At 63.1% G+C, this 12,337-nt stretch overlaps 1 protein-coding gene across 11 annotated transcripts in view; it reads left to right on the top strand.

The window, feature by feature from the left end:
* Positions 1-12,337, top strand: part of CAMTA1 (calmodulin binding transcription activator 1) — a 701,446-nt gene that overhangs the window by 596,530 nt on the left and 92,579 nt on the right. For all 11 annotated transcript variants that reach the window (XM_080656710.1, XM_080656721.1, XM_080656725.1 and 8 more), the window contains one exon: positions 1,925-2,078. In XM_080656710.1, the coding sequence (XP_080512836.1) occupies positions 1,925-2,078 (154 nt within the window). The remainder of the gene's footprint in view (positions 1-1,924; positions 2,079-12,337) is intronic.

The following is a 12,337-nucleotide window of genomic DNA, read 5'->3' on the forward strand; positions in this document are numbered from 1 at the left end:
TCCGTGGGGCTGTGGGGCAGGAGGCTGCAGGTCTTTCATCTCCCAGGCCGCTGACATCCATCCAGCGCCCCCCGCAGGGCCCAGCTCCTGCTCCAGGGCCAGGATCAGAGGCAGCCCCGGGCGGCCCGCTGGCCCCGCAGCTCTTTGATTCTTCCTCATCTTGCTCAGCAGCTGGTGCTGCCACCTCCCAGGCACAGCTCAAGCAGGAGCCCCCCGCACAGCCCGGGAGGCCGTGTGCAGGCCCCAGGAAGAACACAGGGCAGGAACCCAGGTGTACCCCCTGTGGCCTCCTGGGCCACCTCAGCCATGCAAGGGGGAGAGCAGGTCTGCAGCCCACTCCCTCCGGGGCGCAAGGCAAGGACGCAGGGAAGTGGAGGCGGGCGCCGAGACCAAGCGAGACAGGCCAGCAGGTATGTTGGCAGGACCTGAATTTGGAGTCAGAATCCTGGCTTCCGGCCCAGGCTCTGGCCCTGGCCAGACACAGCTTCAGGCAGGTCACAGCTTCTCTGGGCTCAGTCCCCTCATTGTGGGTGGAGGGTGCCCTGCCTGGCCCCGCCCTGCCCGCCCCACGCTGGCTGGCGGGCAGCAAACGAGACACCGCTGACAGCGTCGGAGGGCTGTGTGCGCGCTCATGTCGGGTTCTCGTCACTATTCAGGGGCATGAGTGCCGCCGTCCAAAAAAGCTGCCGGTCAGGGGCGGTTCCGGGCCGTGCTGATGAGATTTGCTGGGTAACTGGCACTGGCAAGAAAAAACCCTCATTGAAAAGCGTTTTAAATTGCGCCAGTCGCCATGCTTGCGCTGGTCACGTGTCATCTCGAGCCTTGGCTAATGCACTGGTGGACCCCACGGCCATGCATTGCGTGGCTCTGACCAGATCCGAACAGGTGACCGCAGACGCAGCCTCCTCAGCGGGGTCCTCGAGCCACCCGGGCCCTGTGGGAGCTCGTGGCCGGGTGTCAGGCAGGAAAAGCGAGGCCACAGCTCCGGGGAAGAACATCGGGAGGGACCTTCCACCTGGCTGTTCTGTAGCTGCTGCTGCATCTCGCTGTATCGTCACCTTCCCTGGCTGGGGAGAGGTTTCTCTGGGTCTTGCCAGCTGCGTTATAAAGCGACGTGATAGCTTTTTACAAACGAAACCGGCCTGGCCTTCCGGGGCCACAAGAGGCCCGGGGGGCGAGCTCAGAGCTGGTGGCCGGCAGAGGGAGATCAAGGGCATTTTGAACTGAGTCTGGGGGACAAGGCCGACCCATCTGGGGACAAGCGGTGCCTTCAGGGTCCCCACGGGAGAGGTCTTTCCGTTCCGAAGCTCAGGGAGGTCCCGCGGCCGAGCTCCCAGGGGAGTGAGTGACGGCCACCGCCGGGGTGTTGCTCGGAAGGGCCCTGCTGACGGGGCTGTTTGCACAGGGAAAGGGACCCTCACTTAGACGCGGGGCACCTTCAACCCTGGGGACCCCGTTTCCCGGCGGGAAGAGCGGCGGAGATTCCTGTGTAGGGAGGTCATGCTGTGGTGAGGACGGGGGTGGGGGGGGGGAGGCCCCCAGGCGCCCGGTGCCCCGGCAGCTGTTGGCGTGAGGCCTAAGGTCCGGGTGGGGGGCAGAGCTGCGTCTGACGGCGTGTGTGGGCCTTCGTTACGCCGTGTGTAGAGCGGTGTTCTCCGCGGGGCAGTTGTGTCCCCTGGGGACGCTGGGCAGTGTCTGGAGACAGTTCTAGTAGCACCTGAGGGCTCGGGGTAAGGCATCGGGCAGGCAGGCATCAGGGCTGCCGCTGGGCGCAGGGGGTCCCCCTGACAGTGCGTTCAGCGGCCCCGAGGATGAGGAGGCGGGCGTGTGGACACTCAGCCGGTCTGTGCCTGCTGGCGGAGGGTGGGGGGCCCAGTGGACTCCATGCCACCTCATGCTGCCAGTCTCTGTGCTCTCCCCCCAGAACCCCGACATCGTCCTGGTGCACTATCTCAACGTCCCGGCCATCGAGGACTGCGGCAAGCCCTGCGGCCCCATCCTCTGCTCCATCAACACCGACAAGAAGGAGTGGGCGAAATGGACCAAGGAGGAGCTCATCGGGCAGCTGAAGCCCATGTGTGAGTAGCCGCGGCCGCCCGCCCAGGTCCTGCCCCGGGGCCCCGGCCAGCGGCATCCGGACAGGTCAGGAGGCCCTCCGTGGCCTTGAGGGATCAGGTGTGGGAGCCCCTTCCCCTCGGATGGCAGTGACATGGGGACCCCGCTTTCACTTGACCCTCACGCCCCCTGTGCGACAGGCAGGGCACAGAATGTTGGGTCCATGTGACAGGTGAGACCGGCGCGGCTCAGAGGCACAAAGCGACACGCGGGAGGAGCAGAGCCCAGAGAGGGGGGACCCCTGCCCCCTGGGTGGCAGGCGGGAGTGGGGAGGAGGCCTGGGGACCCGGGAGGGCTGCCCGGAGCTGCCTGCCTCCGCCCTCGCCCTCTGCGCCGGACAGGAGGCCTCGGCGCCCCGACTGGGAGGCACAGGGACGATGGGGCCGAGCTGGCTTTCATTGTGCCCGCGCGGCGGTGCACTCTGGAGCGGCTGTCAGGTGCGAACCACCCAGCGCAAAGCTCCGGTGAGTCCAGAAAGCCGGGCCTCGGCCGCTGCCCCGTTTCCATGGGCCGTGGCTCCCGGCGGCCACTCGTGAGGCTCGATGGCCTCTCCTGCCCCCTGGACACCTGGGCTCAGGAGAACCAGACTCAGAGCGGGCGAGCAGGCCCCTCGGAGCCTTGCGCCTCGGAAGGGGGCTGTGGAGAAGAAGCCGCTGGGCGCTGTATACAGGGGGCAGCGGAAATGCCTTTCCCAGAAAGAGTGAGGGTCCCGTCCCTGGGAGGGTCCAAGCTGAAGCCAGGTGCACCTGCAGTAGCCCCCTGATCCTGAGAGTCCCACCGTGCTCAGATTGGGGGACCCCCCTCATCCCACAGTCGGGGATGGGGATCAGGAGGGACAGAGGGGCCTGTACGGCCTCAGGGGCTCCAACCAGCTTGCCCCTGATGCTGCGGCTGCCACCAGGAACCTTGAGCCAGGTGGCCCAGGGCTCTGGGCTCAGGCTGCGTTCCCTCCCAATGGACAAGGGGGTTAAGCTCCATGAACTCCAGGCGTGGGCACTGGACCGCTGACTTTTACCTGGAGGGACCCAAAGGCCTGCTCAAGTCTGCGGTGCATCGAGCAAGTTATGTAACACGACAACAAACCCTCATAAATCTCGTAACCCGGGGTCTCTGGGGTTGGGGGCAGGAGCCCAGCAGCATGCAGACACGTAGAGTGCACGTGTGTGCATGACTCTGGTCCCAGACACGCAGCCTGGAAGAGGGCCCGGGAAGTGCGGGGAGAAGAGCTCTCGGTACCAACCGGGCGGGCACAGGCAGGGCACTCGGGAAGCAGAGGCGCCGCGAGCCAGGAAGGCGTCAGATTCGGTTCCAGAAGCAGGCGTGCCACCCGCGCTGGAGCCAAACACATTAGCTTCATCACATTTCCACATAAATCATATTCCTTCAAAGACTTCACAGTTTGATTTCCTGATGTTTCCCAATTTCTCTGCCCCACAGCAGAGTTGTCAGTGGTTTAATCAAAACGCTGTCTTCTCGGCGGCGAGGGGAGCTCGGATCTGCAGCCTCGGCCTCGGCCGCTGCGAGACGGGGCTTGCGGTCTTCAGCTGCGGGGTCTCACAAACGCCCGGGGAAGCCGGGGGGACCGAGAACCCACCCTGATTCTTGCAGCTGGGTCCTCTGGTCCCAGGGGCTTGCCTTAAACCTGCCACCTGGGGGTGCCTCCGCCAGGGTGAAAAAGGAGACGGGGAAAAATGTGCTATCTGATAGGAATTCCCCAGGTGCTTCCTAAACGCTTCCTTTCCGTCCCCTGCAATCCCTCCCGTGGTCGTCAGAATGTGGGCCCTGCTGCCGTGGCAAAGGCCAAACGGCTGGAGGCTGCAAAAACCAGAAGGCAGTTTCTCTTTCACGTAGCAGCTGAAGGTTGACTAGCAGCTGAAGGTTGACGTGGGGGCCCAGTGTCAGGGATCCGCCATCGGGGCTCCCGCCAGCTGGTCGCTCTGCTGTTCCTAGGGTGTCGTCTTCTCTTACGTGGCCCAAGATGGCCACTCCAGCTCCCGCCATCACAACTGCATTCCAACCAGTGGAAGCAGAGACGAGAAAGTGGAGGGCAATCGTTTCCCCTTTAAGGACAGGGCCCAAATGCCCATACTTCTATTCATAGGTCATTGGCCAGCATTTGGTCACATGGTCACCGCTGGTTGCAAGGGAGTGTGGGAAGTGTAGTCCTTTGCTGAGCACTACCATCCTGACATACTTTGGGGACTAGGGGTCTGCGTGTGAGTCGCTCGGGGCTGAGTGGAGCTGAGCTCAAGCCAGGTGCCCCTGTCGGACCTCCACGGAGACCTGCTCAGCTCAGGGCTGAGGGTTAGCTCCGTTCCCGTCTGTGGGTTGGCTTTTATAGGATCCAAGTCAACGGGACCTAAAGCTTAGTGTGTCTCCTCCTGGAAACTCTGGGGTCTGTTCCAATGCAGCTGCTCTGAGCAAGCAGCAGCCTTGGGCCCAGCAAACTGGCAGCACACGAGGGAGGGCTGGGCAGGTGCAGTCCTCCCCGCCCAGGTCGACTGAGTGGGGCGAGTGCCCGATGAGCTCTGTGCCACATCCTCTCCACCTGGCGGGGAACGTGCTCAGTGTGGGAATGGAGGCCGTGTGGGGGGGTTGGAGGCCGTGTGGAGGGGTTGGAGGCCGTGTGGAGGGGTTGGAGGCCGTGTGGAGGGGTTGGAGGCCCTGTGGAGGGGATAGAGGCCCTGTGGAGGGGTTGGAGGCCCTGTGGAGGGGATGGAGGCCCTGTGGAGGGGTTGGAGGCCCTGTGGAGGGGGATGGAGGCCCTGTGGAGGGGATGGAGGCCGTGTGGAGGGGTTGGAGGCCCTGTGGAGGGGATGGAGGCCGTGTGGAGGGGTTGGAGGCCCTGTGGAGGGATTGGAGGCCGTGTGGAGGGGTTGGAGGCCCTGTGGAGGGGATGGAGGCCGTGTGGAGGGGTTGGAGGCCCTGTGGAGGGGATGGAGGCCGTGTGGAGGGGTTGGAGGCCCTGTGGAGGGGATGGAGGCCGTGTGGAGGGGTTGGAGGCCCTGTGGAGGGGATGGAGGCCGTGTGGAGGGGTTGGAGGCCGTGTGGAGGGGTTGGAGGCCCTGTGGAGGGTTGGAGGCCGTGTGGAGGGGTGGAGGCCGTGTGGAGGGGTTGGAGGCCGTGTGGAGGGGTTGGAGGCCCTGTGGAGTGGGAGTGGGTAGAGGTCATGTTGAAGGGGGTGGAGCCCACATTGAGTGTGGGGTCTGAGGGTGCTCTCCGGGCTCCCAGCCATCCTGAGTTACCCGTCACTAGTGGTCCTTGGGCACCTGCAGCCTACTGGTGTTTGGGGAGCCAGGGTCTCAACCCCTCCCCCTGTGCTCTCGGGGAGCACTTTCCTACCCTCTGCAACTGCATGGCCAGCACAACAAGCCCCCAGGGACCCAGCAAGGCCCGTCCACGCTGCTGAGGAGTGTCTTGGGAGGCAGAGACTGGAAGGGAGCAGGCTAATTAGCAAGCGCCTGCCTCTCCCAGGAGCTCCTCACCCGCAAGTTAAGCCACCAGAGCCTCTGTCTCCAGGGCCCCCACCCTCCCCCACCTTCCCTCCCCAGCCCTCCAAGCCCTCCCTGCCACAGCACCCATGCCCTGGCTGTATAGTCAGTGCCTCTGCTCTGTTCTCATCCTTTTCCAGACAAAGACCAAAGATCCAGCAAGAGGGGAAGTGTTTATTTGTTTGGCTTTTTTGCTTAGATTGTAATCCTGGTGATTATAGAAATATCAAGAAGTAAAATCAACAAAGGCTTTCCCTCCCCCCGCCACCCCCACCCCCCACCACCCCAAACCCCGTTCCTGGTCGATTAGCGCCACCTGGTGGTCAGTAGCAGCAGAGCGGCTCAGAGAGGCAAACCCTCTTGGAGGAGCCAGACTCCCCAGCCAGGCTCTGGAGCCTGGCGGGCCACTGTCCCAGCCCTGCCGGGGACCTGGTGTCTGGGATGTGGCGGGAGGCGTCTTAGGCCTGCTCTGCGATTCTGGGGCCGTGGGCTTGGAGGGGGGCTGGAGCACACGTCCTTTCCTCTCCGCCTCAGTCATCACCTGGCTGGTGCAAGGTGGAGGGGCTGGTGCTCCCCTGACAGAGGGCGTGCTCCCACACCTAGGCCAGAGTCTGGGCAATGGAGGGGCAGTTAGCAAAGCAAGTCCCAGAGGTGCTGCTTTGGGAGCAGCGGGCGGGGCACCTGAGATGGGAGGTGAAGGGGGGGTCAGGCTGGGGAAAGGGGGGTTGCTGTCAGGAAGGGTTGGAGGGTTTATTTCCGACCAGAAGTGTTCGCTTGGACGCATTTCCCAGTGTCCCCACCTCTCAAGACAGGAGTGAGGAAAGAAGTCAGGAATGAGCTGGGCACGTCCAGGCTGCCCACCCCTGGGGCTCAGGGCAGCCAGAGCGGCCGAGGTGCCCCCAGTCCGCCCCGGCCCCCACAACCTGGGCAGACGCTGGCTGCGTGCCGGGACAGAAGTCCATTCACAGACACACGGGCAGGTTGGTGAAAAGGTGGGCTCCTGCCTCCAAGACGCCCTGTTCCACGGGTCTGAGCGGCCCCAGGCACCTGCAGCGCCCCGTGGAGACCAGGCCGCAGGCCGGTAACGCATCAGCTGGTTCTCACACGTGGGTGGGAAGGAATCAGACACAGGCAGTACAGATCTCCAACTTCCAAAAGAATGGGTGTACGTGGGGCCGTGCGAGGTCTCTCCGTGGACTCTGGGATAAGACCTGCGACCCTACCGCTTTCCTTGGCTTGAAAGTGAGATCTTAGTGCCAGCCACATATGGGGTCCAGCCGGACACTTACGGACTTGAAGTCCTGAGAAACACCCCCTGGGTGCCAGGAAGGAAGCACGTCTGTGTCCCTGTGGTGGGCCCAGGCCCCGGGCCCAGTGCATGGAGCCCGAGAGGAATGGAAGGTTCTCCCCCCGCCTGTGTCTGCGGGAAGTGGAGCCGCTGCTGGGGTGAGGACGAAGAGGGCCTCGGAGGACTGCCCTGCCCGTCCGGTGTCCCCTCGGTTAGAGCTGCTGTTCAGGGAGCAGGCCGGGTGCGGGTGCGTCCCCGCAAGCCCCCAGTCCTGGCAGAATGCCCTCTGGGCGCCTCCCCGCCTGGCCCAGCGGAGAGCAGGCATGGGCCTCGGGGCAAGGGCCTCTTAATGGGAGCCCCCCCCCCTTTTCCTGCTGTGCAGGGAGGACCCAGGCTTGTTTATTAGCTAATGAGCCTTTCTCCCTCTGGCTGAGTTCCCTTTAGCAGCATTGCCCCCCGCTCCCCCCCCCCGCCCCCCCCCCCCCCCCCCCCCCCCCCGGCCAGCAGGACAAAAAGAGAAATACTTTGTATTTCCTGTCCTCCCTGGCCAGTGCCACTCCTCCGGCTGCTTGGGAGCCACGCACCCCCCTCCCCCACAAAAGTCCTAGCTCCTTCCTGGCATCCCCTCGTGCAGTGAGCTTGGAGGGGCGCCTCTGTGCTGGAGTGGGGGACACAGGGGCCTCACCCACGTGCCTGACCTTGGCCCTGCTCATCGTGCGGGTGGTTTCGGTAAAGTGAGAATTTGTTGCCAACGTTGAAACCTCCAGGCTTTCAGCTTCTCTGAAAATGAGAGGTTCTGGGCCAGTCAGGGGCCCAGAGGCAGCTCCCGCCCCCCTTCAGTGGCACCTGGCTCCCTGTGACGCCTCGGGGAGCGTGGAGGAGGCGCCTGAGCCCAAGGTCTCGCAAGAAGCAGATGGAAACGGTCTGGAATTCTGTTCGGTCCCTGCCCTCCCGCCCCCCGCCAGGGGCCCGAGGGGCTGCTCAGGCCAGCGGTCACTCCTGCCCTCTCTCCCCTGACCTGGGCCGGGAGAAGGGGCTGCTGTTAGCCCCGCTGAGAAGATGGTTCCAGGGCCCACGTGCCTCCTGGGTCGGGGTGACAGCTTCCTCTCTCTCGGCCAAATTGCATCCCTGACGTCACTGACCATCGGAGAGCTGCAAGCACCTTCGCCTTCTACCACGGCGTGCAGAATGAATGCCGGCCTCCGTGACAGCGACCCTGAGCACGTCGGGGGATTCCGAGAGCCTTGGGCTGGCCCGCCAGGCCGCGTCCTTGTCCGGCGAGCAGGGCCACGGCGTGAAACACTGCGCCAAGGCTGCTCTGTCACCGAGCCCCTAGGAGTCTCTGTGCGGCCAAGTGCAGAGGGGCAGGGAGCGCCAGGCCGAGTGCCCGGGGTCTCCTGACGTCAGAGCTGTCAGGGCTCCTCCTGGGGGAGCCCTGTTCCTGCCCTTCCCCCCGAGGTCAGAGGTCATCCACCTGGAACAGGACCGGCTGTGCTGAGTCTCAGGCCTCTGCCCTCTGCCCTCTGCCCTCTGCCCTCTCCTGCACTGCTACCACTGGAGCAAGCCTGTGCCTCCTCCCGGAAGACAGAAAGTGGGGTCCTGATGCCGCGTGTCCCCAAACACCCAGAGCCAGGCTCCGCCAGCTCCTTCAGCAGCCGGCGCACACGTCCCCAGTCAGCCTCCGAACTCCTGGAAATGAGATTTCTGAAAATGTCCTCAGGACCCGCGGAGAATGAGAGTTGAGGGCGAGACGGGGAAATTGAATAGTATGTGGGTGTCTGGATATGAGAAGTTAAATCTAATGAAAATGTTATCCAGTTGAACCAAGAAATCAGAAGCAGGGCCTTTATTCCTGTCAACAAGAATACAGTGAAAATTAAACCAACGCCGCTGCCATTTCCCACTGACCTTGTTGCCATGGAGACAGCCTTCCCGTGTCAACAACCCGGAGGAATCCAATTGGGCTCATTCATGCATTGAGAGGCACATGGAGCGCCTCCCCTCCCTCCCGCCTCCGTCACATGGTCCCTAAATAGGGTGACCACGCGTCCCGGTTGCCGGGGAGCGTCCCAGTTTACACGGTTGTCCAGCCAAATGACCATGGCACCCTGTCTGTCTCCAAGGTGACCTGTCTGGGCAGCATGTTAAAAGGGCACCCTTTTCGCCTGGCCAGTTTGGCTCAGTGGATAGAGCGTCGGCCTGCAGACCAAAGGGCCCCGGGTTCGATTCCGGTCAAGGGCACGTCCCTCGGTGGCAGGCTCCTCCCTGGCCCAGGCCCTGGTTGGGGCTCGTGCAGGAGGCAGCCCGTCAGTGTGTTTCTCTCACATCGATGTTCCTCTCTGTCTTTCCCTCTCTCTTCCACTCCCTAAAAATCAATGGGAAAGCATCCTCCAGTGAGGATTTAAAAAAAAAGGTCACCTGCTTCATGGCCCTCTACTGCGTGCTGAGTGCATTGCAGGAGAGCCGGCTGCGCCCAGGCCTACGGGGCAGGAGGAAGGGGCCCCTGTTGGGCGGGAGCTTCTCTGTCACCAACGTGCACCGAGAAGCCAGCCCGTGCCAGAAGGCCACATGCAGTGACCCAGGCTCCAGCCCGGCCCGGTCCTTCTCGGAGTGACTGCCCTGGGGAGGGGCCTGCGGCCTTGTATGTCCTTGTCCTTGTCCTTGTACGGTTCCTTCCCCAAGTGTTGCCGGCCTGATGTTTCAGAGCAGAAAGGGTCTCTCCCTCGGGGCCCCGACCCTGGCGGCCTCAGATCTCCTATGGGCACCACTGAATGCCAGTCCTGGGTGTGGGCCCCCTTCTCTGTATGTCTTTAAAGTCCCTTAGCGAACAGTGACGTGGTCAGTCAGGTGAACCACAGAGAGGCACCCATTTGGCAGGTGAGGAAACCGAGGCCAAGAGGAATCAGAGATCTTCCTTACATCTTACGCACGAAGGCCAGCCTGACACAGGCTCTCGGCATTTCTAGGTCCCAGCCCCTTCCTCCCGCACAGCGAGCTTAGGCGCTGAGCTGGGGTTCGCTCTGCCCTTCAGTCAAGTCCCACCACCACGTAGGGTCGCCACGTCAGGGGACACCCAAGAGGAAGCTGCCTCTGGGTCCCCATCTCTGACGAGGTGAGTCCCCTCCCCACCTCAACCCCCAAACACTGCTCCCCGAAAACCCCACCTCCTCTGGGAGGAGTCTTCCTTTGGGTTCTCTATCTTCCATAGAAATTTCCCCTAAATGCTCCCTTCTCCGCTATGAACGTGGCCAGGCCTCCAGGAACCCAGAGGCCCAGGTTCAGCCCTGAGCCTGGCTCCTGGCCCAGGCCCCCCTCCCTCTCTTGCTAGCCCCAGACCCTCCAGGGGCAGGTCGCAGCAGGTCCCACCCTCTCCCCTGCACCCTGGGGGCCCGGCCGGGGTCCTCTCCCTGGTCTGGGTGGCCTGGCTGCCCAGCTGTCCTGGCCCCGGGAAGGAAGGTCACGAGGGAGGAGCCAGGTTGAGACTGGTCCTTCTGAGACAGTGGCATCCTCCATAGTCAGAGAGGGCAGGACACGGCAGGTGGGCGGTGGGCTGGGGTCAGCACCTGGCCCAGGCCCAGGTTTCTGGGGTTCCTGCACCGCCACCGGACACCCCTGTAAACTGGACACCCTCTCTCCAGGAAGTGACATGAGTCTAGCTTTGAGTGGAAGGAATGTCTCCCCCGCCCCAATGGGGGCCGCACCCCCTCATCCATCCAGGTGTTCCTGGGGCCCAGGAGGGGTGCAGCGGGAAAAGCCTGGCTCTGCAGCCCCTCCCCGCCCTTCTCTGCGGTGTCAGTCACATAACTTCCCGCATCTTGGTTCTCGAATTCATAAATGCAACGGTAATTCTTCCTCAGAGGGTTGTTGAGAGATTAGAGATGTGATCTCTATACCAGGGGGTGGAATACCACAGACTCTGCGGCTTAAATGAATTAATTTTCTCACAGTCCAGAGGCGGAAGTGCAAGATCAAGGTGTCGGTCGTCTGGGTAGGTTTCCGGGAGGCCCCGTTTCCGGGCTTGCAGACGGCCGCCTTCTGCTGTGTCCTCACCCGGCCTTGCCCTGCGTGTGCACAATCCTGGTGCCTCTTCCTCCTCTGACAGGACACCCTGAGGACCTCATTTCACCTCGTTAATCTCTGAAAAGGCCCTGTCTCCAAACACAGTCACCTTGGGGTCAGGGCTCCAACCTAAGAATATTGGGGCGCACGATTCTGTCCATGCAGGCGTGACAGTGGCGCTTGACCTGGGTTCAGGCCCCGTCTGCCCCAGCCACAGCTCCCCACCTCTCCCCAGGGTGGGGATGGAGCAGCCAGCCCCATGTGGGGTCACCCCACCCTCCCCCGAGCCCCGCCTCCACATCTCAATTACTCTCTCCCAGCGGTTGGCCGCCTCTCGGGCAAATTGTTCATGAGAAGATGCTCTCCAAAGCCTGGCCACATGCTGCTGTCATTGATTTCATTTTGATTATTCATATTAGCCGGAGCGCCGTGGTCTACCCATGGGTGGTAATTAGCGCAAGTGCTGGGCACAGGCCAGGTCCGTGCGGGCGTGGGCCTGTGGGTTCCTGCGACAGCCACCCCAGCCCAGCCTCCTCTCGGGACCAGTCCTCACGCAGGGCAGCTGCTGGCGGCCCAGCCGGAGTGTCCAGCCCCGAGCACATGTGGCCCAGGGCAATGGCGGGACTGCTGGGGAAGCCACAGGAGTCCCCCACTTCCAGGGGCCGGCGGGGCCGTCCTGGCCGCTCCTGTCCTGAGCAGGCTCACGGAGGAGCCAGCTTGGCCACACACCCGCTCTGGGACCTTCCCTGGCCTAGCTTCCGGGCAAACAGGTCCCCCTCCACCGCCTGAGCGGCCCAGGGACCCTGACCAGCCGGAACACTCCGACATCCTCCACCCTCCGTCCTCCACCCTCCATCCTCTGGGCCCGGTGGCCGACTGTGGCCTGGGAATGCGGGGCCGGGTGCCTCCACCGAGATGTTAGTGAGAGGGGGGCCCGCCGGCACCAGAGCCCCCAGGAGGCGATTTTCTGGGAATCCCCTTCCTCCTTCGGTGCCCCCACCCAGGCCGTGGCCTTGCCTTCTGTCAAGTGCACTTTCAATGCAGTTCCCTGCTGCTGAGTTTGGGCTGGGGCGGGGAGAGGGGGGGTGTCAGCGTGCGAGGTTATTAACCGTCCTCGCTCAAAGCGCGCCTCCCCCGAGGGACCCTCCCTTCCCGCTGATTCATTACCTGGTCGGAAGCAGAGCGTGGCACGTTAAAGCCGTCTTGATGGTATTTGATATTCAGCACTAACAACTCCCGCGCGAGGAGGGGCTTCCCCCAGAGGGGGCGGGAGGCGATCTGCACATTGGATGTTGATGTTCCAAGACAGTCGGCGATTTGCATTAAGCATCCAGAAATCCTGCTTGCAATCTGTCAGCTTCCCTGGTTTCATCTTATAGCCTTC

Source organism: Plecotus auritus (genome assembly GCF_963455305.1).
Source record: "Plecotus auritus genome assembly, chromosome: 2".
In the NCBI taxonomy this organism is placed as follows: domain Eukaryota; kingdom Metazoa; phylum Chordata; class Mammalia; order Chiroptera; family Vespertilionidae; genus Plecotus; species Plecotus auritus.